This window comes from Lachancea thermotolerans (genome assembly GCF_000142805.1).
Source record: "Lachancea thermotolerans CBS 6340 chromosome H complete sequence".
Taxonomy (NCBI): Eukaryota; Fungi; Ascomycota; class Saccharomycetes; order Saccharomycetales; family Saccharomycetaceae; genus Lachancea; species Lachancea thermotolerans.
In genome coordinates, this window is record NC_013084.1 from 72,799 (window position 1) to 97,378 (window position 24,580).

The window sequence follows — 24,580 nt, forward strand, 5'->3', positions numbered from 1 at the left end:
TCCCATACTAACATATTTCAATGAGTGGGCTTCCTCCACCTCCACCACCACCTGGCTTCAATGCGTCAGTGCCGCCACCGCCTCCCCCTGGTTTCAGGAAGAGAACCTCAGTAAGCAGGAGCGAAGATGACTTTAATGTAAAAGATTTAAAAGAGCAACTGTTACCTCCACCCCCTCCACCTCCAATGCCATCCTCCATTTCTGCATTACCTCCTCCACCGCCACACCATCACCACCATAAGGGACCTGATACATCAAAGCCAGCCTTAAAGAAGCAAAAGCTTCTCTCACATTGTTTGGAATCCCCTAGACTCAGCGTAGAAGAACTAAAGGAACGAAAGAGAGAGTGGATTTCCTCGCAAAAAAAGAGATTTAGACAATCCTCCTCCAAATGCGCGAGAGGAAAAACTCAAAAGCGAGGTGTGATACATTCGCATAAGGTTGACATGCCACCGGAACATTTGCGCAAGATAATCAATGATCACAAAGACATGTCATCTAAAAGATTCATCCATGACAAGAGAGCTTTCTTAGGCGCACTAAAGTATATGCCTCACGCAATTTTGAAGCTTTTAGAGAATATGCCTCAGCCTTGGGAACAAGTGAAAGAAGTCAGGGTTTTATATCACAATACAGGCGCTTTGACATTTGTGAATGAAATTCCCCGTGTAATTGAGCCGGTATTCACCGCTCAATGGTCAGCCGCTTGGATAGCTATGAGGAGAGAAAAAAGGGATCGTCGTCACTTCAAAAGGATGAGATTTCCGCCTTTTGATGATGAAGAACCACCCCTCTCCTATCATGAACACATACAAGGAATTGAACCACTGGATGGTATAACGTTGCAATTAGACGAAGTTGACGACGCGCTCATTAAAGACTGGATTTTTGATTCGAAGCCGCTTTTAGATGAAAAAAGTTGTGTTAACGGTTCATCATACAAGACATGGAGTATCGATCATCGTACTATGGCAAACCTGCATAGGTTATCCTCACCGCTTTTAGATTCAGGGCTTGATTCAAATAAAAATTACCTTTTCGAAAAGAAATCTTTCTTCACTGCAAAAGCACTTAATAATGCCATTCCAGGAGGCCCCAAGTTCGAGCCTTTGTTTTCTGCCGAAGAAGAGAATGACATCAATGAATTCAACTCACTTGACCGTGTCATTTTTCGAGTTCCTATAAGAACGGGCTATAGGATAGCTTTCCCACATCTCTACAATAGCAGGCCCCGCGCTGTTCAGTTGTCATGGTATCATACGCCTATTGCCTGTTTAGCGGAGGAAACTCAAGATGAAAACGCCGAAACCTTCCGTTTTGATCCTTCCTTCAATCTCATTAGCGCTTCTTATGGCACGTCGCGCCCTCTTAGCTTAGAAAGTGAGGATTTTCTCCTTGACGCCAATTTCAGGCCGCTTTTGAGCAGTGAGAAAGTTTGCCTGCCCGACACAAAAGCTGCAATCAGCCTTTATCATGCACCATATCCATTTAACCTCAGGTCAGGAAGGACCGTAAGAGCCCAGGATGTTGCTCTTGTTAAAAAGTGGTACCTCCAGAAGCCCGAAACTGACGTTCCAGTCAAAGTTAGGGTCTCATATCAAAAGCTTTTAAAAAATTACGTTCTTAATGAACTTAAAAGTTCAAAGCTTGGAAAACAGTCCAAGAAAAAGCTCCTAAGAAGTCTCAGAAATACGAAGTTCTTCCAGCAGACATCGATCGACTGGGTTGAGGCAGGGCTGCAACTATGCACCCAGGGCTTTAACATGCTTAACTTGTTGATTCATCGTAAAGGTCTAACATATTTGCATTTAGACTATAACTTCAATTTGAAGCCCACCAAAACGCTGACGACAAAAGAGCGAAAGAAATCTAGATTTGGACACGCCTTCCATTTGATGCGCGAAATTCTAAAAGCTATAAAGCTTTTAGTTGATGCACACGTTCAGTATCGATTGGGAAATGTTGACGCTTTTCAGCTTGCAGATGGAGTTTATTACATTTTGAATCACCTCGGTCAGTTAACTGGGATATACCGCTACAAATATAAAGTCATGCACCAAATAAGGGCCTGCAAAGATCTTAAACACGTTGTCTATAATAGGTTCAACAGAGTTATAGGGAAGGGTCCCGGGTGTGGCTTTTGGCAGCCGGCGTGGAGAGTGTGGATCTTTTTTATGAGGGGAATAATTCCTCTACTTGAAAGATGGTTAGGGAATCTTCTCGCCCGTCAGTTCGAGGGGCGTTCTAGCGAGGTAATTAAAACAGCAACAAAGCAGCGCCTCGATGCATACTACGATCTTGAATTGAGAGCCGCTGTCATGAATGATATCCTTGATATGATGCCTGAGGGCATTCGTCAGAATAAAAGCAAAACAATTTTACAGCATCTCAGTGAGGCCTGGAGGTGTTGGAAAGCGAACATTGCATGGAACGTGCCAGGTATGCCAGAACCAATAAAAAACATAATTGAAAGGTACATCAAAGCCAAAGCTGATGGGTGGGTATCAGCAGCTCATTATAACCGTGACCGAATTAAACGGGGTGCTCACGTTGAAAAGACAGTCGTCCGGAAAAATCTAGGGAGGTTGACACGTTTATGGATCAAGCATGAACAAGAAAGACAACAGTTGATTGAGAAGAACGGTCCTGAGATTACGCCACTTGTGGCAACAACTATCTTTAAAACTATGGTTGACTGGTTAGAACAGAACAATTTTTCTCCTGTACCTTTCCCACCTCTCACGTATAAAAATGATACAAAGATCCTTGTGCTAGCCTTAGAGAACCTTAAGAATGCTTTCGCGTCCAAAGTGCGTCTTAACGCTTCTGAGAGAGAAGAGCTTGCTTTAATTGAGGAAGCGTATGATAATCCTCACGATACGCTAAACCGCATCAAGAAATATTTACTTACACAGCGGGTTTTCAAACCTGTTGATCTCTCTATGAAAGACCAGCTTCAAACTATTTCACCTGTCTATTCAGTGGATCCATTGGAGAAAATCACTGATGCTTATCTTGATCAATACCTTTGGTATGAAGCAGACAAGCGCCAATTGTTCCCAAATTGGATAAAACCAAGTGACACTGAGATTCCTCCGTTGCTAGTATACAAATGGGCTCAAGGCATCAATAACTTAAGTGAGGTCTGGGATGTTAACAATGGCCAGTCAACAGTTTTGCTACAAACAAAATTAGAGGGACTTGCTGAGAAAATTGATTTGACGCTATTGAACAGATTGCTCAGGCTTGTAATGGATCCAAACCTGGCAGATTATATTACTGCAAAAAACAATGTCGTCTTGAATTTTAAAGACATGAGTCACGTTAATAAATACGGCCTCATTCGAGGATTACAGTTTTCCTCTTTCGTCTACCAATTCTACGGTTTGATGCTGGATCTTTTGATTTTGGGACCTCAAAGAGCTTCTGAATTAGCAGGGCCATCACAAGCTCCAAACAACTTTTTACAGTTTAAAAGTTTGGATGTTGAAAAGAGAAATCCCATTAGGTTATATTGCCGGTACTTCGATGTCGTGCACATTCTATTCCATTTTGAAGAGCAAGATTCAGAGGCCCTTGTGCTAGATTTTCTTTCTGAAAACCCTGATCCTAATTTCGAAAACGCAGTTGGTTACAACAACAAAAAGTGTTGGCCCAAGGACGCGAGAATGAGATTGATGCGTCCAGACGTTAATCTCGGAAGGGCAGTTTTCTGGGAAATTTCTAACCGCGTTCCAATTTCTCTTGTAAACATAACATGGGAAAACTCTTTTGCATCTGTTTATAGCAAGTCCAATCCTAATTTGCTATTCACTATGTGCGGATTTGAGGCTAGGATTTTACCAAACTTTAGAACAGAAGAAATGATATCTTTCGATGAAGGAGTATGGGATTTAGTTGACGAGAGAACAAAACAAAGAACAGCAAAAACCTTTTTGCGGGTTTCAGATGAACACGTCGAAAAATTCAATGATACCATTAGAGGGATCCTAATGGCCTCAGGATCTACCACTTTTACTAAGATAACAGCAAGGTGGAATACTGCATTGATTTCTCTGTTTACGTATTTTAGAGAGGCTGTTGTTTCAACTGAATCACTTCTTGATGTTTTGGTTAAATGTGAAACAAAAATCCAGAATAGAGTCAAGCTTGGTTTAAATTCAAAAATGCCAACAAGGTTTCCTCCAGCGGTTTTCTATACCCCCAAGGAGCTTGGAGGGCTTGGCATGTTAAGTGCTTCTCACATTCTGATCCCCGCATCCGACCTAAGTTGGTCTAAACAAACAGATACGGGGATCACTCATTTCCGGGCAGGAATGACACATGAAGATGAAAAATTAATTCCTACCATTTTCCGGTATATTACTACTTGGGAAAACGAGTTTCTTGATTCGCAAAGAGTTTGGGCGGACTACGTAGCTAAACGTCAGGAGGCCCTCAAACAAAACAGGCGTTTAGCTTTTGAAGAACTAGAAGGATCTTGGGATCGCGGTATTCCTCGAATTAGCACCTTGTTTCAAAAAGATCGCCACACTTTGGCATATGATAAGGGCCATAGAGCTCGTTCTCAATTTAAAGACTTTTCTTTAGAGCGCAACAATCCATTTTGGTGGACAGATACACATCACGATGGTAAATTGTGGAATCTTAACGCTTATCGCACAGATGTCATCCAGGCCCTTGGTGGTATTGAAACAATTTTAGAACACACGCTGTTCAAAGGCACTGGGTTCAACTCTTGGGAAGGGCTGTTTTGGGAGAAGGCATCGGGGTTCGAAGACTCGATGCAATTCAAAAAACTAACACATGCCCAAAGAACTGGATTGAGCCAAATTCCCAACCGTAGATTTACCTTGTGGTGGTCGCCTACAATCAACAGAGCAAATGTTTATGTTGGATTTTTAGTCCAACTTGATCTCACTGGTATATTTTTGCATGGTAAAATCCCAACTTTAAAGATATCTTTGATTCAAATTTTCAGGGCTCATTTGTGGCAAAAGATCCACGAAAGTATTGTGTTTGATGTTTGCCAAGTATTGGATGGTGAGATGGATATGCTGCAAATCGAGTCTGTTGAAAAAGAAGCAATACACCCTCGCAAGTCTTACAAGATGAATTCGTCTGCTGCTGATGTAACTTTGTCAAGCAATCACACTTGGAATGTCTCTAGCCCATCCCTACTTCACAATACAAATGATAATTTCAACGTGTCTAACTCGAGCAAGGTATGGATAGACGTCCAACTTAGATATGGAGATTATGATTCTCACGATATTTCGCGCTACGTCAGGGCAAAGTTTCTTGATTACACTACTGATAATGTCAGTATGTATCCTTCGCCGACTGGCGTTATGATCGGAATTGACTTGGCTTATAACATGTATGATGCATACGGCAACTGGTTCGACGGTTTAAAAACGTTGTTACAAAACGGTATGAAGACAATAATGAAAGCCAACCCATCGTTGTATGTTCTACGCGAACGCATCAGGAAGGGCCTGCAAATTTACCAATCCCAAACCCAAGAACCGTTTTTGAACTCGTCCAATTATGCTGAACTTTTCAGCGACGAGACCAAGTTATTCATTGATGATACCAACGTCTATCGAGTCGCAGTTCATACAACTTACGAGGGAAATATTGCGACCAAACCTATCAATGGCTGTATCTTTACTTTAAACCCTAAAACTGGTGAACTTTTCTTGAAAATTATACACACATCAGTATGGGCGGGTCAAAAGCGTCTAAGCCAGTTAGCAAAATGGAAAACAGCTGAAGAAACGAGCGCTTTAATAAGGTCGCTTCCTAAAGAAGAGCAGCCAAAGCAAGTAATCGTTACGCGTAAGGCCATGCTAGACCCCTTAGAGGTCCACATGCTTGACTTCCCAAACATCTCAATTAGGCCAACTGAATTAAAACTTCCATTTTCGGCATCAATGGCAATTGAAAAGCTTTCGGACGTTGTCACGAAGGCAACGGAGCCTCAAATGGTTCTTTTCAATATATACGATGATTGGCTTGAGCGAGTATCATCTTACACAGCTTTTTCAAGGTTGATTCTTCTTTTGAGGGCATTACGGACCAACGAAGAAAGGGCAAAGATGATTTTGAAGGCAGACCCAACTATACCTATCAAAGAGCACCATTTATGGCCTTCGTTTTCAGATGATCAGTGGATTGAGATAGAATCCCAAATGAGAGACCTCATTCTCGTGGAATATGGCAAAAAATATAACGTTAACATTGCATCGTTAACGCAAACTGAAATAAAGGATCTGATATTGGGTCAAAACATTAAGGCACCATCTGTGAAGAGGCAACAAATGGCTGAGCTTGAGATGTCAAAGACAACCCAAAATTCAAATGGTCTGGATTCGTCCTCAGGTTCCGCCATGAAAATTAAAAGCACGAATGCGCAGGGAGAAGAAATTATGGTTGTGACTTCAACTAACTTCGAGACACAAACATTCAGCACGAAAAATGAATGGCGTAAGCGCGCTATAGCAAATTCTTTACTTTACATGCGTCTGAAAACCATTTACCTGGCGTCAGATGACTTTGTCGAAGAAAAAGATGTTTTCATTCTACCCAAAAACTTACTGAAGAGGTTCGTGGAGATTTCAGACACGAAGGCGCAGGTTGCGGGTTACATTTTCGGTAAGAAAGCGGCTGGTCATGAAAAAGTCAAAGAAATTAGGACCATAGTTATCGTACCTCAACTGGGCAATACTCATACCGTTCAGTTAAGTATGCTCCCAGAGTACTCGCCTTATTTGCAGGATTTGGAATTGCTAGGGTGGACTCACACACAAAGCCAGGAGCTCAAATATATGTCCGCCCCTGAGGTCACAACACATTCGAATATTTTCAAAGGCGAGAAAGACCTGGTGAGTTTGTCTGTATGCCTGAATCCTGGATCGATCTCGTTGGCAGCCTACACTGTTTCTGAGGAAGGATATTCCTGGGGCTCATCGAATAAGAATCTGTTTGACGCAGAACCACAAGGATTTGACCCCGAATTTAGTGAGCACGCACAGTTGATGCTTTCAGACCGTGTTACTGGCAACTTCTTAGTTCCATCAAACGATGTTTGGAATTACGCGTTTATGAGCGCAGTTTTCAGTCCTTCAGCTAAATATGAGCTTAAGCTGGATATTCCAATCGAGTTCTACAACGAACTGCATCGCTCAATTCATTTCCTTCAATTCAGCGACATGGTGGAAAATGAAGAACTTGAGCCAGAGAAAGAAGACGTTTTTGCATAGGTATTTTAGTATTGGCACGTTAATTTAACACATTGTCTCTAAACGTACAGACTGCGGGTCAATATAAAGGCCTCCATGTTTGACTTTTGAAGGCCGAATGCTATATCCGTTACCGAAAACGTCAAACAATGCATGTGTTGTGAAAGTATTACCTTTCTTGGCTATAAATCTTATGAGCCGGCTCAGCTCTGTGCTTTTAGAGATTCCATCCAAGTGACATTTCGACTAACACTTGATTTGTACGTTGGAATAGAGTGCTTTTTGTCCTGCTAATATCATCTATATGTACGATAACATGATAAAAATCTTATTTAGCCGATGAGGTCAAGCTGCAGAATGAACCCCGAGCATTTATGAACGCAGTTGATAGAGAGCGCTCTGCTAGCAATAGTGAAACCGATGAAAAGGTGAACTGTATTAAAGAAAGACTTGAGTCCAAGCGGAAAGCTCTGTTAAACTCAATAACCGAGAAGAGGAAGCTACAGAAATCACTGCAATTGCGGAAAGAACAAGGAAAACAAGTTATTGACGCTGTGACAGAACTATCCAGGCTCGGATTTAGTTTCACTCAAATAGTAGCAGAAGCGGGAGTTAATTCTCAATTCTTGCAATGTGTTTACGAAAAGGCTGGGCGACCTACTCCTACCCCATCAGTATTGACGCCTCCTAACGTGGGGAAAGAAAAGGAGGTGTATGAAGGGCATGATCATGAAAGAAGCGCTGAAACAAAACCTGTGCCATCTTCACAACGTCAACTAACAACGCGGAGTGGTTTAGCGATTGATAAAAAAGGACGAAGTATGATTAAAAGACGCAGAACAAGAGAGCAGCCTCAGTGGCTGAATAACCTTGTGATAAATCTTGATAGTAGCGAAGATGAGGAACAAGATGATTCAACCACCGGTCAAATCAAATCCCTGCCAGCTGCCCCCCTTACGAAAATCTCATCTGCAACTAAGCCCGCTGGTATTCCAATCAATATAAATGCTGAAGTGGGCAGAATAACAATGCGTCTAAAGATAGAAGTCTCCAGACTGAAACAGCGAATCAAATCCTCTCAAGGGTTTTCTCTTGATAAAGAGAGCACCAAAGCTCTTGCAGACAAAAAGGCGATCATGCTGAAAGATATTGAAGAACTTTTTGAAGAGCTATGTCCAGTTCAAGCGCCACACCCCTCCTAGGAACTACTTGCGCACAATTTAACCTGCTCGCTTCAAGACGGTCAACCCATTTCTTTTCTAAAGATTTTGGATCCGGGGTTGCGCTAAGGCCTCCTAATGCTTTGCATCTCGTCATTCCTTGTAAGATGTCATCAGGGATGAATGTTCGATAAGATCTTTGTGAGCTCACCGCAACCAGTGTTCGCAAGTTGAAGGGAAATCCATAGCCTACGAATATATTGAAGCTGTATGGCATGAATTTGGCAGCCTCCAATAGACGCTTTCAATAGCGTTGATGTTTGTTCAACTTCCATCAGTCATCATCCTGACATGTTCCTCACGTGAACCACTCGGGCGTCTGGTATTCATTTATTCCAGCCGGTTGATGATGGGACTGTATACATAGTTTTTAACGACATTTTTAATATCCAAAAGGAGAGTGTTTTAAAATTGACTTCACGCCTGTGAAGTATAAAAGCTCACCTATCTTCAGGCTACGAGCACAGGGCCAGGATTGGCTGCATATATGTTATGCGCTCTAATGAGACCAAGAAGCATGGGCTTAGCCCTTTGGCGTCTCCTGATAGATCAAAACAAGAAGAACATGAGCATCACCCTTCAAGGAGCTCGGCGGTAACGAGGGCTTCGCGGAAGAAAGCTGTGCAAAGCAAAAAAAAATACAAATTCGCACCTGTGGATACGCTAACTAGGGGAGCTTCATCCGAACCTCCTGTTCTGCAATCTCTTTCTTTATCGCAAGTGCGAAAATCCAAAGTTGCTAACGCGCCGCGCGTAGATCATGATCCCAATCTTGTACCGAAGCCTCCGACTACACTAAAAGCTGTATCCAAGCCCTCGAAAGCAAGTACCTCAGCAGTTGGAGTTCCAAAAGTTCTCGAAGATGCTCCGCCAGAAGAAGTCATATGGCAGTACTCACCCTTCAAAAACCCCAGAGCAGACTTCTCTGACCGGGATCGCGGCTACAAGTCCACATCAGAGGACAGTGCAATCGAGCATGTGGTTAAAGAATCTTCCACTCCTATCGTTCCCAATAAGTTTAAAAGAGTACTAAACTTTCCTCACATGCATGATGGACAAGAGATGCTTCCAGATGCGGCAGTCATGGCAAGTAAAAAGAGTTCACTCAGAACAAACTCAGTACCCAAGAGCTTTAGCTTACAACCTCCATCCCGGGCCTCGACTCGTGATATTGACGAGATAATCAATGACATCGAAGATGGATTCGAGATTAAGCCGCCCTTTCAAGGAAAAGACATTCCTTCGTCCCCCACAAAAATGGTGTCACAGCGCCTTCGGGAAAGGCAAGGTGGCATACAGGAAGACTCTTTGCTGACAAATGATTCTTTGTTTGCTCATGGAGGCACCAAAAGAGTCGAGGTAGATGATAAATTAAGGTGCAGCTCAGAGGACCATTGTTCCAAAGAGAACAAAGAGAGAACAGACAACGCCGAAAGCACCGGTGACGAAAACGAGGAAGATGATGAAGATGACGAATCGCTGATTGAACTACTAACTCAAAAGTTCGTCAGCAACCCCAGTAATGAACGGGGGCCAACAAATCATGAGAATGAAGGAGCAAATTCTCAACAAAGCAACTTACTGAGTTCTGATGGCACGCAAGATGACTCCTTGCTCGAGTATTTTCAATCAAGTGAGACAGGGCAACACAAAGCTGACCCGAGTTGTGCACCAGAGAAAGTGAATTTCGAGAGTACCATAGAATCAGTTGAAGCTAGATTTTCTCAGAATGTTGTTGTACAAGAAAATCTCAATGAGTCAGAGAAGTGGCAAAGTTATGTTGAGAAAGCTCTTTGCGCTACTTCTCGGGAGGGTATGGAAAGGTGGGTTGTTATTGAATCAAAAGAGTTTCTTGTTTCCAACAAGGGGCTACAAAAGGTGCTAAAGTGCCTTGATCATAAAGGGTCCGTCTCTAACCTTGTGGTCAGATCGCCTTGGTCCCGGCTAACCTTCAAAGAAGGCGACGTAGTTCACACAATTAGTGGCTCGAACACAACAAACAGAAGACTTTTTTCAGATGATAGAGATCCTGAAACTGGTAAGATAAATGATAATCTCCTCATTTTAAACCCTGATATCCTTATATCAGCTACAACTGTCGGAAGGGCCGTTGAGTGCGAAAGAAGAGCACTGCTGTCGAACCAAATATCAGGACCGGGCGAACCAAGTTTGCCGGCCCTCGTCGGAAATATTGTTCATGAGCTTGTGCAAATGTGTCTCAAATACAAGCTCGACCATGTTCATATTTTGCAGGAGCGCATGTCCTCCTTTTTGGATGGAATTCTCGACAATTACGTGGCCGACATCATCATGTGTCAAAGCACCAAGGATGCACTTTTGCAGCAAATAACGGCAGAACATATTCCAAACATCAAACAATTTCTGGATGCTTTTGTGAAACGGGATAAAAGCCGCACCTTTCCTAGTGCTCGCAGCTTCGCAAATAAGCAAGAGATGTCAATCTCTAACATCATTGACATTGAAGAAAATATCTGGTCACCAATGTATGGTCTAAAGGGATTCATAGATGCAACGGTTGAGACAACATTACCTAATGATTCAACTTTTGTTGCACCGCTGGAATTGAAGACAGGAAAGTTTAAGTCAATCTCCCATGAAGCACAAGGTACAATTTATAACTTGTTACTCAGCGACAGATACGAGCTCCCGGTGAACTTTTTCCTTCTGTTCTACACCAAAACTAACGACTTCACGAAACACGATACCCTATTACACTCACTTAAACATTTAATAGTCCTGAGAAACCACATCTCAGAATATTTGAGACATGAGCTTTCCGAAGTGACAGAAAACAAGTGGCAAGGGACCACGCTACCCTCTATCCTAGGATCTGCAGCGTGTGACAATTGTTACTCCAAAACGGAATGCATGGTCATAAACAATCTATGTGAAGACGGGAGCCCGAAGGAGAGCGGGCTCAAAAAAGGGGAGTATGAAGCACTAACGGGCCACCTTACTAGCAATCGACTGAATTACAAAGAGTTCTATATGAGGTACGAGGACCTTATTGTCAAAGAAGAGTCGAGTCTGAAAGGTATTAATAATGAAATATTTTTGATTGATAGTAAAACAAGGGAATCCCTCAGCGGAAAGTGCGTAAGCAATTTAGTTATTGTTGCATCCGAGGATGACAGTGAATCTAAGCTTATTCGGTACACATTTTGTCGGAAAGAAGGAGCTGCAGAGTCACTTCCTTCATTAATTAATTCTCAACTTTCCAAAAATGACATGGTGATTATAAGTGATGAAGCTGGACATTTTGCGCTGTGCACTGGAAGAGTTGTTTCAATTTCGACCATGGAGATAACCATATCAACTTCACGAAGGCTGCAAAGTAATAATGTTCGTGCGCCTGGCTTCGAGAAGGGCAGGAAACAAGTGCTGGAGACTGTTCTTATGCCTTCTAAATCTGCAAAGTTGGGCCAAAAGTCAATTACTTATCGAATTGATCGAAATGAAGTGCAACAAGGACTGGCTCTGGCAAGATTCAATCTCCTGAATCTTTTCTTGCCTTCTGTACCCGAAGGCGCTGTAACTACAGATCCATCAACGGGACAGGAGATTGCGTTCAAGAGGTCTTGGGGCGGTGATCAGAAAACTCGAGAGATCGTAGTAGATGGCAGAACCCCCCGCTTTGTGGCTCCGTCTGAACCGCCGCGTGTTCCTTACGATGAGGGTTTAAAATCTAGGTTTAATGAGGATCAATGGAAAGCATTTGAAAAGGTCATGCGACTCGATGACTACGCCTTAATACTAGGCATGCCCGGCACTGGAAAAACGACACTTATTGTTGAGATAGTCAAATCGCTAGTTGCTCGTGGAAAAACGATACTTTTAACGTCGTACACGCATTCTGCCATAGATAATATCCTTATCAAGCTTAAAAACTGTGACATAGACATCTGCAGACTAGGTCACAAGCACAGAGTACATCAAGAGGCGTGGGAGTTTGTTCCCGACTTCACGGAAGCCAGCACTTTCGAAAAATTCAAAGAGCAAGTAGAAAAACCTTCTGTCGTCGCAACAACATGCTTGAACATTCACGATACCCTGCTGTCGTTAAGAAGTAAAGACTTTGATTACGTGATTTTAGATGAAGCAAGCCAGCTCTCGCTCCCAATTTGTGTAGGGCCACTTAAGTTCGCCGAAAGATTTGTGCTTGTGGGAGACCATTATCAGCTTCCACCGCTAGTGAAGAACGACGCAGCTCGAGTCGGCGGTTTGGATTTATCACTATTCAAAATGCTTTGTGAAAAGCATCCCGACAGTGTAGTGGAGTTGACCCATCAATATCGGATGTGTGAAGATATAATGACGTTATCAAATTACCTCATATATGATGGGAAGCTCAAGTGTGTGAGCGAGGAGGTTCGTGACCAAAAGCTTGAAATTCCCCATATGGCGGAACTTGATACTATGCACGTTCCCGGAAAGCACGGACAGTGGCTTGATATTGTTTTAAACAGCGAAAAAAGGGTGGTGTTCTTGGACCACGACAAATGTCCTGCTTTCCAGGAGATCGCCGAGAAAGACAACATCAAAAATCCGGGAGAAGCCGAACTTGTTTGGCAGTGCGTTGCCGCTATGGTACGTTGTGGCGTCAGCCGTCGCGACATTGGTGTTATGACACTCTATCGAGCGCAACTACGAATACTTCGAAAAATGTTTGAGGCTGAAGAGCATAACGAGCTTGAAATTTTGACAGCAGACCAGTTTCAAGGGCGAGACAAACGATGTGTGATTATCTCTATGGTGCGTAGTAACGACGGTCTTAACGGCGGCTCGCTGCTAAGGGAGCTACGGCGCGTGAACGTCGCCATGACGCGAGCTAAGTGCAAACTCATAATTATAGGCTCCAAAGCCACAATAAGCTCTGTGGAAAGCTTGAGAGGATTCATGAGTTTATTAGAGTCGCGTGGCTGGCTGCATTCACTGCCCCCAGACTGTCTTGAAAGCTACAACATTCCGCGACCAGCACCGTCGCAGCATTCCCGAAGAAAGAAGCAAGGCAGTGTGGTTGCCAACATTACTGCCGAGTCCAAGTTCACTCAAGACAAATCTGTGCTTCGTGACACCCTGAATGGTATGTGAAACCCATGGTGAGGCACTTATGTAGACTTTGACAAACGATTGCCTGAAAGCGCAGTTTAAGGCAGCGAAAACTATAAGCATAAAATACGATTATCTAGATCCGCGGCTACGCGAAGTCTCGGGAGTGGGGCTTAATCTATAACTCTAGCAACTAAACTTTAGGAAGGAATAGGAGCCAACGTCCTGATAATTTGATCCCAGTCCTTTGAGTGGAAAGGTCGCTGTGAATTTTCCCCCGCGTCTTGGAGCCATGAATCTTCCTGAGCTTTTGCTTCTGAGAACTCGGCTCGGAACATAGGTCGACACACAGGTATGCAGGTACCTCTGGGCTCAACAGAACACGAAGTGTTTTTGTCATCGGACCTTGATAATAAAAGCCGTGTTTATGTAGTTTGCGGCTTCGAGCCCTTGATACAAGAAGAAGAGAGTCTGGTTATTGAACATGGCGCAAGGAATTCAGCCGAAAGCCTATGTGTGAACGGACCTATTGCGAGCAAGTACGGCGCATATCGGCACATCGAGCGGTAGCTTTTGGCGAAACTAAGAGTTAGCCAAGCGCTCGAGGATTTCTGAAGCAGTTTGACAGAAGAGGAACATTGCCGGCGGGCAATGGCAGAAGCCTATACGACGGAAAGCCACTTAATGGCCTGGTCCCACTAGGGTCACCGGCTTCGGTCGCTTCGCGGCATCTGCGCCGAGCGGGCCTTCGCCACTCATGAAGCTATGGAGACAGGAAGCTAATTTGGCGCAGTCGGGCCTATTCAATGGCGATCAACGCGGCCTTCGAACGCCTGCCGCACGTCAAACACCCCCGAGCAGCAAGAAACTGCAACAAGAATGTTGGTTGGTCAGCAGCCTCCCTAGCTATTACGAAAACAAGACAAAAATGCGCTATCTACAAGCTTGAGGGAGGGCCCCTAAAATTTTTCGCGTGTCATCGCGCCTCTATCACTACTATCAGTTCCCCGTTTAAGGTCTGCTACTGTTGCACTGCTACACGGGTTACGGAGCCCGCGCAGGATACCCACATCGCCCCGGCTACGGCCCCGCCACGGCCCCGCGGCTCGAGGGCGAAAGGTCGCAGAGTATGTCCTGCAGGCAAGGTTCCCGGCCTTAAGGATGTGTTATACCCTGCACTCCACCGACTGTTACACATGGGCTGATTCAACGGCGCTCCACGTGAGGTCTAAGTTCGCTTTTGAGCCATGTGACAGGCCGGAATGCGCGAGAAAGTGCCGCGAAGTTGTTTGGCTGCGCCAGCTGCGCCGCTACTGCACGCGCAAAGTTATTAATAACAAAGTGCTGGTGCGACTGCGGGTCGTAATTCATAATGTGCCTTACGTTCTCGTACGAATTTCCGTAGAGCACTTTCCAGGCACTTTTCTACAACGGTTTCCCGTAACGAGCGGAAATTGTTGCACCTCCATTAAGGCTGCATCTGCGCGTGTTTGGAACCGGTGCGGCGTAGTAAGGGCCAGCGAGTTTCGGGGTCGGAAGTGGCTAGACAAGAGTCCGGAGCCGGTGGGATTGTGCGTCTGAAATATTGTGGGACATCCGGGTGGGTTTTAGAAGAGCGTGATCAGAGTGATTTTTGTGGGTAACAACTCTGAAAGCGAGTTTCGGAAAAGCTTGGCTCCAGTTACATATACCTTTGTGGAAAAGCCCAGTAAGAAGCATTGCAGGATTTCGCAAGGAGTGTGAACTATGACAGTGGCAGAACAGACGGAGCAAGTGGCCAGCGCGCTAGCGGACGTGGCAATCACGGATCAGGGGCCGCAGGAAGCCGTCGGGTCGCCGACTGCGGTGGGTACAGAGCAAGAGCCGGCGGGCGAGCAGGAAGCGCGGGGTCGCGAGCAAACTCGGACGCATGCACAGGAGCAGACCCCGGGTACTGGCCAAGGCTCGGCCGCGGAGTCGAGTGGGACTAGCGAAGAGGACGGAGCCCGGAGCCTGGAGCGGGACCAAAGCCAGGAAGAGTTTCCCTCCAAGAGCAACTCGCCCAATTCAAGCGCGCTGCAACTGGACCAGCTCGCCAACACAAACTTGCTGACGGTGCGCATCAAGTGGGTCGACAACCAGCTATTGGACTACAAAACGACACAACTGGTCAACAAGCTCTCTGAGCTCTCCCATGCGCGCAAAGGCTTTGTGGTTAACCCCTCGGTCATTGAGAACTACGAGTATCTATCCGACAGCAGCAGGCTTGCAGTGCTTGGCGAGAATCAGGACGTTTACATGCACGAGTCGGGCACCAAAGAGTTCGCCGACTTTCACAGCGACGAGTCGTCTGCAGGCGGCTCTTGGCTCTACGACTATGTACTGCAGGCCCAGTTCAAGCACTGGGCGGACCTCGAAGTGGTGCGGGACAGCGTTGTCGCCGCTTTGGGGGAGTCCACCATCGTCAGCAAATGGTCGGTCAGCGACAACGCTCACGCGCTTACCCATCCAGGCAATTTGTACGTGAGGGGCATTCCTAAAGATCTGACAATTGATGATCTGGTACCCGTGTTTGCGAAATTCGGCCCCGTGCTTTCCATGAAAATCATTTGCGACTCCAACACGGGTGACTCGTTAGGTTATGGGTTCTTGTCCTACCCGCTGGGTTCTCAGGCTTCCCGCTGCATCAAGGAGCTCAATGGCAACTTGATGAATGGGTCACCGCTGTTCATCAATTACCATGTGGAGCGCAAGGAGCGGGAGCGTATCCACTGGGACCACATCAAAGAAGACAACGACGACGAAAGGTTCAAAGGTGTCTTCATAGGAAATCTTCCAATTGAGGATGTACAAGGGAAACTCATCACCCCTGAGGACGTCATTGCCGAGTTTCAGAAGCGACTTGGTGATGGCGGCGAAACTTCGCAAATCGTTTCCTACTATCTGCCCAAGCGTAACAGTCAAAGTGACATAGAGTATAAGGACGACGATGACAAGACTGATGACATTGAAACCTGTGTTAGCAAGCACGAGGAGTCACCTCTCAAGGGCTATGGTTTTATTAAGTTTGCATCCCACACCCAAGCCCTTGGCGCAATTGAAAAGTTTAACGATATGGAGTGGCTAGGCAATAAGCTCATTGTCAACAAGGCTGTTCAATCCAAGCCTCAATCCCATTACCACCACCATCATCATCATCATCATCATCAGAACCATAATGAATACCGTGGTAGGCGCCACAGTGAACGCTCTCCCTCCTCAAGGCAAAAGAGCATGACAAATATCTCTTTCTACGCCCCTTTCAGCGGATCTCAAGCAGGCTTTGGGTTCTACGGCAATCCGCCAAATGCAAGGTACCCCGCTCCTAGCGACTTGGGCCCACATGATATTGCAGCGGATAGCTCTCCTAATTCTTCGCCCTCGCCGCACCAAGGCTACATTCCCCCTCCGCAGCTATCTCATCGATACGGAGCCCCTCCATCGCTAAGTTCTACGCCAGAGAGTTCTACGGCTCCATCTTCTCGTAATGACTCTTTCTTCCAGATGCACTCGCAAGGAGGCATGATGCCTCCTTCTCCATTTATGCTACCAATCCCCACGAAAGATCAGCAAGAGTCGAACCTTTACGTGAAACACTTGCCTCTATCTTGGAGGGACGAAGATTTTTTTCAGTTCTATGAAAATTTTGGCGAGATAATCAGCGCCAAGATTATCACCGTGGGTGGCAGCAAAAACGATGGCTCAAGTGATAACACTTTTGCCAAGCAAAGCGAACCGGCGCTGGGATCGTCAAAGGGATACGGGTTTGTCTGCTTCAAAAATCCCCTTGATGCTTCGCGAGCCATGTTGATCACTGATAGATATCAGGTGGACGAGAATCACACGTTGTACGTTTCGTTTGCGCAGAAGCGCGCAAAATCCATCAGTAACGGAGACACCGTTATGGTTTCCACCAACAACTCTCGACCATCATCGCGCAAAAACTATTATTATAACAACGCGAGGCAAGACTTCTTGGGGAAGTACAACCCTAAATTTTTGAACGCAATGTTTAACCAGCAAAATGGTGGCAGATCGTACCCGCGCCCACGCGGCAGTTGGCCCGCGCCTATGCCAATGCCGGTTGCACCCCCTCACATGGTCCCTATGATGCCACCAGTGGTTCTTCCGTCGCCAATTTCTCCGGAAGCAATTGTTCCTGGGGGCGACATCGAGCAAGACTCCATCGCTGAAGCGCCTGTACAAATAAAGCAGGGATCAACTACAAAAAGTTAATGGATAGTTGGGCACAGTACCAGCTATTCTCCGAGCACATGCAGCGAAGCGCAGCTACTAGGAATACACGTTTTTTTTAGTTTTTCTTTGAATGACACTGCGACAACCCCGCTTTCAGCTCAGGGGCGCGCCAGCACTGTTTACCATGGTCATGCTAGTGTGAAATTAAAAAATGCGTATGGTACATAGTTGTTACTTTCCTGTGATAATATTACAATCAGACTTAATAAGATGTCTTCGAAACCTTTCTTGATAGTGAACCGAAGTTAGAGTAACTTGCGAATGAAAAACAAAATCAAAAGCAAATACTAGACGTATGAGAACCCGCTGATACTTCTTGGAACTGTCCATAAGATCCGCTCTTGTGCTGGCCCCTTATTTCTTCTTGTGAGGGGGGGCTAAACCCCAATTGTCAGTTGTACTCTGGCCTGAGGAGGAGCTCCTCGGTATGCTGGCATTACTGAACCGCGTGTTACTGAACACAGAGCTTTTTTGCGTCGAGAGACTGGGGAAGCGGCTGCCGGACCCGGGAGGAGCATTGGAGAAGGACGAGCCCACGCTGCTAAAGCTGGAATGTGCGGAAACGATAGGATACCTGAGGTGAGTCCATTTGGTGTCCGCACTTATGATATCATTTCTCAGCGCCTGCAACGTTGCAGAGATGGTCTCAGCCTCGGTGGAAGATTGTGGGGGGAACTGCTGGAGTACATCGAGTATTGTGACCATGCCCCTCTGGATGAGATTGATATTGTGTTGAAGATGTTGCAAAGTCAGGTTTTGAGGGCCTGCTGGAACAGGCGTGGATCCAGGGTACAAAGCCGATAACTGGGGAACAGAATTAGAGGACCCGCTGGAGCCCTTCTGAGAGAGCAGATCAGGGGAGGACGGGCTTCTTGCCGATTCTGGGGGAGCTGGCGTGGTCAAGGGCCTGAGGCTCGGCAGCGGCGTCATTTGGGGGGCCTCGTCGCTCCCCGACATCGCGGAGGAAGGCCTCGAGACAATGGACGCTGCGGCAGTGGTGTCAACGTAGTTCACGCACACGGCGGAGAGCACGTTTTTGCGCTTCCCGTTCTTGCCGACGCCGCCGCTCTTGCGCTGGATGCGACCAAGCTCGCTCATGGTACTGTCTCGGCAAAACGCACCGGAAGGGTGCGAGAATTGCCACACGACAGCGCTCTTGCCGGACTTGGTGCCCGCGGTTGTGGCCGCGGCGCCCGCGCTGCCATCCGCACTGCTGGTGCCGCCTCCGGCTACACTTGAGCCTGCGCTGGCGGCCGGGCTGGTGGCCGGACTGGCCGGCTCGGTGCTGGTCGGCGCCGTGGGCGCCGCCAGCTTGTGGAAGCCGTACATATGAAGCTGGCGGACAAAACTGCTGACGTTTCCGTGCTTGAAGTAGCGCTTGAGCACGTTTGTGGAGAAGGCCGCGTCGTGCGGCCGCAGCGAGAACACGCCGCGGAGCTGCTCGTCGGGTTCCCACCGGATCCATCGCTCCAGCTCGGGCTGCTGCAGGATCGCGTGCAGCTGGTGTATGAAGGTCTTGTTTTGCATCGCTCCGACACGCTCGCTCAGATCGCTTGCGCGCGGGGACGGGCCGGGCTCTGCTGTGTGTGTGCGCACCTCGGGGTACGGGCTGCGCGCCGGGAAAACTGGGGGGATGCTTGCGCGCTCACGGGCCGCTTTGCTGGCTCTGTGCGCTGCTGTGCTGTCGAACCTCTGCGATCCGCTGCGTGCTTTTTTCCTGCTTGAAACTCCTTCGCGCTCGCACACCGGTATTCCCACTAACTGTGCACTGGCCGCTGGACAGGGAAGTAGATCGTTCCTTTCTGCTGAAGTCCCTCCTTTCACTGCTGTGTCGCTGCTCTGTTGTTGTCGGTTCCCCACTGATATGTGTCTGTCTCAAGGTTCCTTTCTTGGCTGCAACTTTAAACCATTCTTCCAAACCGTTGAACTTCACTTCCAGGGTCTGAAAAATTTTTGTTAGCGTGAAAAAGAACTTTTGCAGGAATCGATCAACAATTGTAGGCACGTCTCCTAGGCACCGCATTATGCAAATCTCTGCATTGACAGGTGCATGGAAGTGCATGGAAGCCGCATGCGTCTTCTGAGGCACGTGCAATCATGCATAGAAGGCCCTCGAGTCTTTCTCGGGGACTCACGCAAGCGATTGTGCAAGGAAGACGCACGACGGTGGACAGAGAGGCCTGGAAGGGACAGGTACGTATGGGTTACAGCAAATCTATGTTGTGAGAGCGTATGTATGAAGAAGCGTGCGACGGTGGACACCGCCAAGACAGGGAACGGGGCCGCAAATCCCGAATGGTGGCGCAGGGCGCAGGGCCTGAAGCATGGGTCCGTGCAGAGCAGGTAGTGGTGGCGACCGAAAGTTCAGGGCGCTGTGGCGCGCCGATCAATGGTTATAGGTGACTGCAGGCACGGATAAGTCTTGGACCGCTGCACTGTCGACAAACCAGGACACGCGCTGAGCAAAACGATCGGTGACCAGGGCGGCGGGCAGGGAAGTGTCAGGGCTGGATTGCAGGATGCGCTGCAGCACGGGCTGCTTGGCCGCGCCCTCGGCGACAAAGCACAGGGCGTGCGCGGAGGCCAGGGTGGGCAGGGTGAAGGTGATGCGGTCCGCGGGCGGCTTGGGGGAGGAGTGGCACCAAGCGACGCGGCGGTCGGTGTTCGCGTCGAGCAGGTAGCTGTGGGTGTCGCCGGGGAACAGGGAGCAGGTGTGGCCGTCGGGCCCGCAGCCCAGCAGGATGAGGTCGAACTGCGCGGGCAGCAGGGACTCGTACTCGGCGGCGAGGCGGTCGTTCTCGCCGAGGCCGACGAGGGACTCGTTGATGGCGTAGCAGGTGGGGCCCAGCACGCCATCGTGCTGCAGCAGCGGGTCGAGCACCTGGGCCTTGAAGGCGCCGTAGTTGCTGTCGGCGTGCTCGAGGGGCACGATGCGCTCGTCGCAGAAAAACACGTGCCAGCGGGCCCAGTTGGCGCGGGCGCGCAGCTCGGCGTCCTCGACGAGGCCGGCGCGCAGCGCCTTGAGTAGCGAGCCACCGCTGACGGCGAGGTTGAAGCGGTCGCCGCGCTGCAGCGCGGCGTCCTGTTGGGCGAGGATGTAGAGGGCGAGGTCGCGGGAGAGCGCGGCGGAGTCGTCGTAGGTGTAGACAGGGACCATTGGGACGGGTGGGGGTAGGAAGTGTGCGTGGAGCGCGGTAGGGGCGTGGAGGCCGGCGGCGCGCGGGCGGCGAGTTTTTATATAGGGCAGGGCCGGGCGCCGATAGATTGCGCGCGTGGCGTTCGTGGGGGGTGAGGGGAGGGCGCGTGCGAGATGACGCTGTGGGTCCTGTGAATCCGTGTGTAGCGATACTCCACGTACTGTGTGATACACGTCACGTGCTGGCGCACATCCGTTTGGCATGGCACACGTCACGTGAGTACATGGCATCCCGTCCAGAGTGATATCACGGCCCGTCCGCAGTGACGCACGCCCCGCTCCTGCGCCCGCTCCCCGCCGCTTTTTGCGCTCCCACGCGCACGCACACATTCCCGCGTCACGCACCCGCCGTCCTCAGCGACACGCTCGCCGTCCCCGGCGACGCACCCGCCCGCCCCGCGACACACTCACGCTCACACACCCCGTCCCCGCAGCCATCCCCAAAACCTACCATGGGCCTCGCGAGCCGCACACCGCGATTCGCCCTGTCACGTGCGCCGGCGCTCCTGCGGCCGTGCGGTGCGACGCGCTCCCGCGGCCTCGCGTCCGCCTACCGCGCGTCTCGCTCTCCAACACCTCGTTCACGCCTGCTCCGCGGTTCCCACACGTGCTCGTACCCCTCTACGACGTGACTCACCGCCTGACTCACCACTTCCACGCGCCCTCCCGGCGTTAGCACCCGCCGCTACCGCCGTCGCCGCTCACGCCCACGCCCGCGTACACGGCCGGCCACGTGCCTTTGTCTTTGCCGCAACCGGCCCCGCGCACGCGGTACTGCGCGGCCCGCCGCCTACGGCGCGTCGGCGGGCCCCGCTCGCGCCCAGTCGGGCCGCAAGCGTCGTGCCACGGTGTACGAAGAGAAAAAAAAAGAGGCCAAGCGCAGCGGTGCGCAGCGGTGCGCAGCGGGCACGTACGCCGCATGACCTGGCTAAACGCAAGCCAGGGACCGGCGGAAGGGTACCAAACGCCATATAAAAAAACAGTGGGCGGCGAGCCGGAGCGGGCTCAGCTTAGCAGCGGCAGAAAGCCCCAAACAGAGAACACCCGCGCCCGAAGAGACCCACGAGCTCCGCGCGCCGCATCGCATTAGAAGAAGATCGCACCCCCTAGTCGCCCCTTGCGCGCCTTTTGTTCCGTCCCACAGCCACCGCCATGTCCGCAGCCGGCGCAGCGTTCCGGCGCTTTTTAAACAGCGAAACAGGGCCAAAAACCGTGCATTTCTGGGTATGTACACGTGACGCGCACGTGACGCGCACTCTCCGTGCCACGTGACGAGCGCAGCTCGTCACGTGGGCCCGCCCCACGCCCCGCTCCTCCTACTAACCTCCCCCGCAGGCCCCCACGCTCAAATGGGCTCTCGTGTTCGCAGGCATCAGCGACGTCAGCCGCCCCGTCGACAAGCTCTCCGGCGTGCAGAACCTGTCGCTGCTCGCCACGGGCGTCATCTGGACGCGCTGGTCGTTCGTGATCAAGCCCAAGAACATGCTCCTCGCGTCCGTCAACTTCTTCCTCGCCTGCACGGCGGGGTACCAGCTGACGCGTATCTGCAACTACCGCCGCGCGCAGGGCGACACACCCGGCCAGGTGGCGAACTACGTGATCAACGGCCCTCCGCCCACGCACCTTCCGTCGGAGCGGCAGCACGCGCTGACGCGCCAGCCGTCGCCAGCCACCTGAGCGCGCAGCGCAGTTCCCTTGCATTCGAGCGCCGTCATGTATAGTGTAGCTCCATAGTTGTACAGTATTTATTGCATATGAAAAAAGTATTTGGCGTGTGAAGGCCGGGCGTGGCCGGGGCCGTGTGCTGTGGAGCCGCATTGAGCCTGCTGTGATGAGCTTGCTTTGCTGATTTCGCCCTGCGTTGATTACGCTATCTTGTTTAGCTCTGCCAATTTAGCTCCGCGTAAAAACCCTTATACGTCAGATGCGCTTTATTTTGAAATCGCTATATCGCTACGTTGGCTACGCTCGCTACATTCGCTACATTCGCGGCGCTCGCGGCGCTCCCTCATCTCGTCAGCTCCACCACCTTCTGCGCAGCAGGGTCCAGCTCGTCGAACGAGTAGATCTTCAGACCAGACTCCTCGATGATCCGGCGGCCCTCCTCCAGGTTCGTGCCCTGCAGACGCGCCACGATCGGCACGCTCACGGCTAGGTTCTTGGTCGCGGACACCAGGCCCTGCGCCACAAAGTCGCATCTCACAATCCCGCCGAAGATGTTCACGAAGATGCCGTCCACCTTCTCGTTTGACAAGATCAGCTTGAACGCGGTCTCGATCGTCTCGGGCGTAGCGCCACCGCCGCAGTCCAGGAAGTTCGCAGGGTCTCCGCCGTACAGCTTGATCACGTCCATCGTCGCCATCGCCAGCCCCGCTCCGTTCACCAGGCATCCGATGTTGCCCTGCAGCTTCACGAAGTTCAGGTCCGACTTCTTGGCCACCACCTCGTCCGCGTCCTCCTGCGACAGGTCCCTCCACGAATACACCTCCTCTTGTCTGAACGACGCGTTGTCGTCGAACCCGAATTTGGCGTCCATGCACATCACCTTGGTGTCCTGGCCCTCAACCTCGCTCAGCGGGTTGATCTCGATCTGCGACGCGTCCTTCTCCTTGAAGATCTTGTACAGCTTCGTCACCGCGTCCGCGGCGTCCGCCTCGGCCTCCGCCGAGAACCCCAGGCTCTTCGAGATCTGCTTAGCGGTCTCCGCGGTTAGGCCCTCCGATTCGGTCACCGTGAACTTCTTGATCGCGTCTGGGTTCTTCGCGGCAACCTCCTCGATGTTCATCCCTCCCTCGCTCGAGCAGATGATCATCGCCTTCTTGCTTTGTCTGTCCATCAGGATCGACAGATACGCCTCGTGCTTCGCGTTCACGCGCTCCACCACATACACCGCGCTGACGGGCTTGCCCTTGGCTCCCGACTGTTTTGTGATCAGGCGGTGCTTCAGCATCTGCTTCGCCAGATCCCGCGCCTGCTCCGCGCTCTCGATCATGTGCACACCGCTCTTCAGACCCGTGTCAAAGTGTCCCTTGCCACGTCCGCCTGTCAGCGCCTGCGCCTTAACCACCAGCGCGTCGTGGCCCAGCTTCTTCGCGATGTCGTAAGCCTGTTGTGGCTCGAACGCCGCCTCGCCCGCGGGCGTGCCCACGCCGTACTGCCTCAGCAACTCCGCAGAACGGTATTCATGGATCGACAGGTTTCTAATCTGCTTCGACGCCCTCAGGCTGTTCTTCAGCTGATTCGCAGCAATCGTTCTAGACAACATCCTGGCTATTCGCACTGATTGATGCTTCAATTGACTTTTCTGCCTGCTCTTGTGCCATGCGGGGAAAGAACCTTAAGATATTCCCAGGGCCTTATATCTTTGTTCCCGGGGCTCTATTCGAGTTCTCGTTTTTGATTGGCTTTCGACCCAATGGAACTCGGGGCCCTATATGTCCGGGTAACGTAAACAATTAACTAGTCGCGATAGCAGGCAAAATGCCCGCCAGATGATCTTACTCATCTCGCGTGAAAGATGAGCACAAATGGACCGCTTAAGTGCTCATTCCACGCTATGGTGGCGCACCCTGCTC

General features: G+C 49.6%; 8 protein-coding genes across 8 annotated transcripts; 4 read left to right on the plus strand and 4 right to left on the minus strand.

The window, feature by feature from the left end:
* Positions 1 to 20: 20 nt before the first annotated feature.
* PRP8 (U4/U6-U5 snRNP complex subunit PRP8) lies at positions 21 to 7,265 on the plus strand (the record flags this gene model as incomplete). The annotated part of the gene is made up of 1 exon (XM_002555865.1): positions 21 to 7,265. One exon carries the CDS (start codon positions 21 to 23, stop codon positions 7,263 to 7,265), a length of 7,245 nt encoding a protein of 2,414 aa, XP_002555911.1.
* Positions 7,266 to 8,378: 1,113 nt separating this feature from the next.
* KLTH0H00748g (KLTH0H00748p) lies at positions 8,379 to 8,681 on the minus strand (the record flags this gene model as incomplete). The annotated part of the gene is made up of 1 exon (XM_002555866.1): positions 8,379 to 8,681. One exon carries the CDS (start codon positions 8,679 to 8,681, stop codon positions 8,379 to 8,381), a length of 303 nt encoding a protein of 100 aa, XP_002555912.1.
* A 275-nt stretch (positions 8,682 to 8,956) lies between these two features.
* DNA2 (bifunctional ATP-dependent DNA helicase/ssDNA endodeoxyribonuclease DNA2) lies at positions 8,957 to 13,576 on the plus strand (the record flags this gene model as incomplete). The annotated part of the gene is made up of 1 exon (XM_002555867.1): positions 8,957 to 13,576. One exon carries the CDS (start codon positions 8,957 to 8,959, stop codon positions 13,574 to 13,576), a length of 4,620 nt encoding a protein of 1,539 aa, XP_002555913.1.
* A 1,704-nt stretch (positions 13,577 to 15,280) lies between these two features.
* RIE1 (Rie1p) lies at positions 15,281 to 17,788 on the plus strand (the record flags this gene model as incomplete). Its single annotated transcript, XM_002555868.1, has 1 exon — positions 15,281 to 17,788. One exon carries the CDS (start codon positions 15,281 to 15,283, stop codon positions 17,786 to 17,788), a length of 2,508 nt encoding a protein of 835 aa, XP_002555914.1.
* Positions 17,789 to 18,163: 375 nt separating this feature from the next.
* On the minus strand, positions 18,164 to 19,336 carry MGA1 (Mga1p; the record flags this gene model as incomplete). The annotated part of the gene is made up of 1 exon (XM_002555869.1): positions 18,164 to 19,336. The coding sequence occupies one exon, from the start codon at positions 19,334 to 19,336 to the stop codon at positions 18,164 to 18,166; it is 1,173 nt and encodes a 390-aa protein (XP_002555915.1).
* Positions 19,337 to 20,195: 859 nt separating this feature from the next.
* On the minus strand, positions 20,196 to 21,335 carry SOL3 (6-phosphogluconolactonase SOL3; the record flags this gene model as incomplete). Its single annotated transcript, XM_002555870.1, has 1 exon — positions 20,196 to 21,335. The coding sequence occupies one exon, from the start codon at positions 21,333 to 21,335 to the stop codon at positions 20,196 to 20,198; it is 1,140 nt and encodes a 379-aa protein (XP_002555916.1).
* An 822-nt stretch (positions 21,336 to 22,157) lies between these two features.
* MPC3 (mitochondrial pyruvate carrier) lies at positions 22,158 to 22,682 on the plus strand (the record flags this gene model as incomplete). Its single annotated transcript, XM_002555871.1, has 2 exons — positions 22,158 to 22,229; positions 22,341 to 22,682. 2 exons carry the CDS (start codon positions 22,158 to 22,160, stop codon positions 22,680 to 22,682), a joined length of 414 nt encoding a protein of 137 aa, XP_002555917.1.
* Positions 22,683 to 23,013: 331 nt separating this feature from the next.
* LSC2 (succinate--CoA ligase (GDP-forming) subunit beta) lies at positions 23,014 to 24,270 on the minus strand (the record flags this gene model as incomplete). The annotated part of the gene is made up of 1 exon (XM_002555872.1): positions 23,014 to 24,270. One exon carries the CDS (start codon positions 24,268 to 24,270, stop codon positions 23,014 to 23,016), a length of 1,257 nt encoding a protein of 418 aa, XP_002555918.1.
* Positions 24,271 to 24,580: the final 310 nt, after the last annotated feature.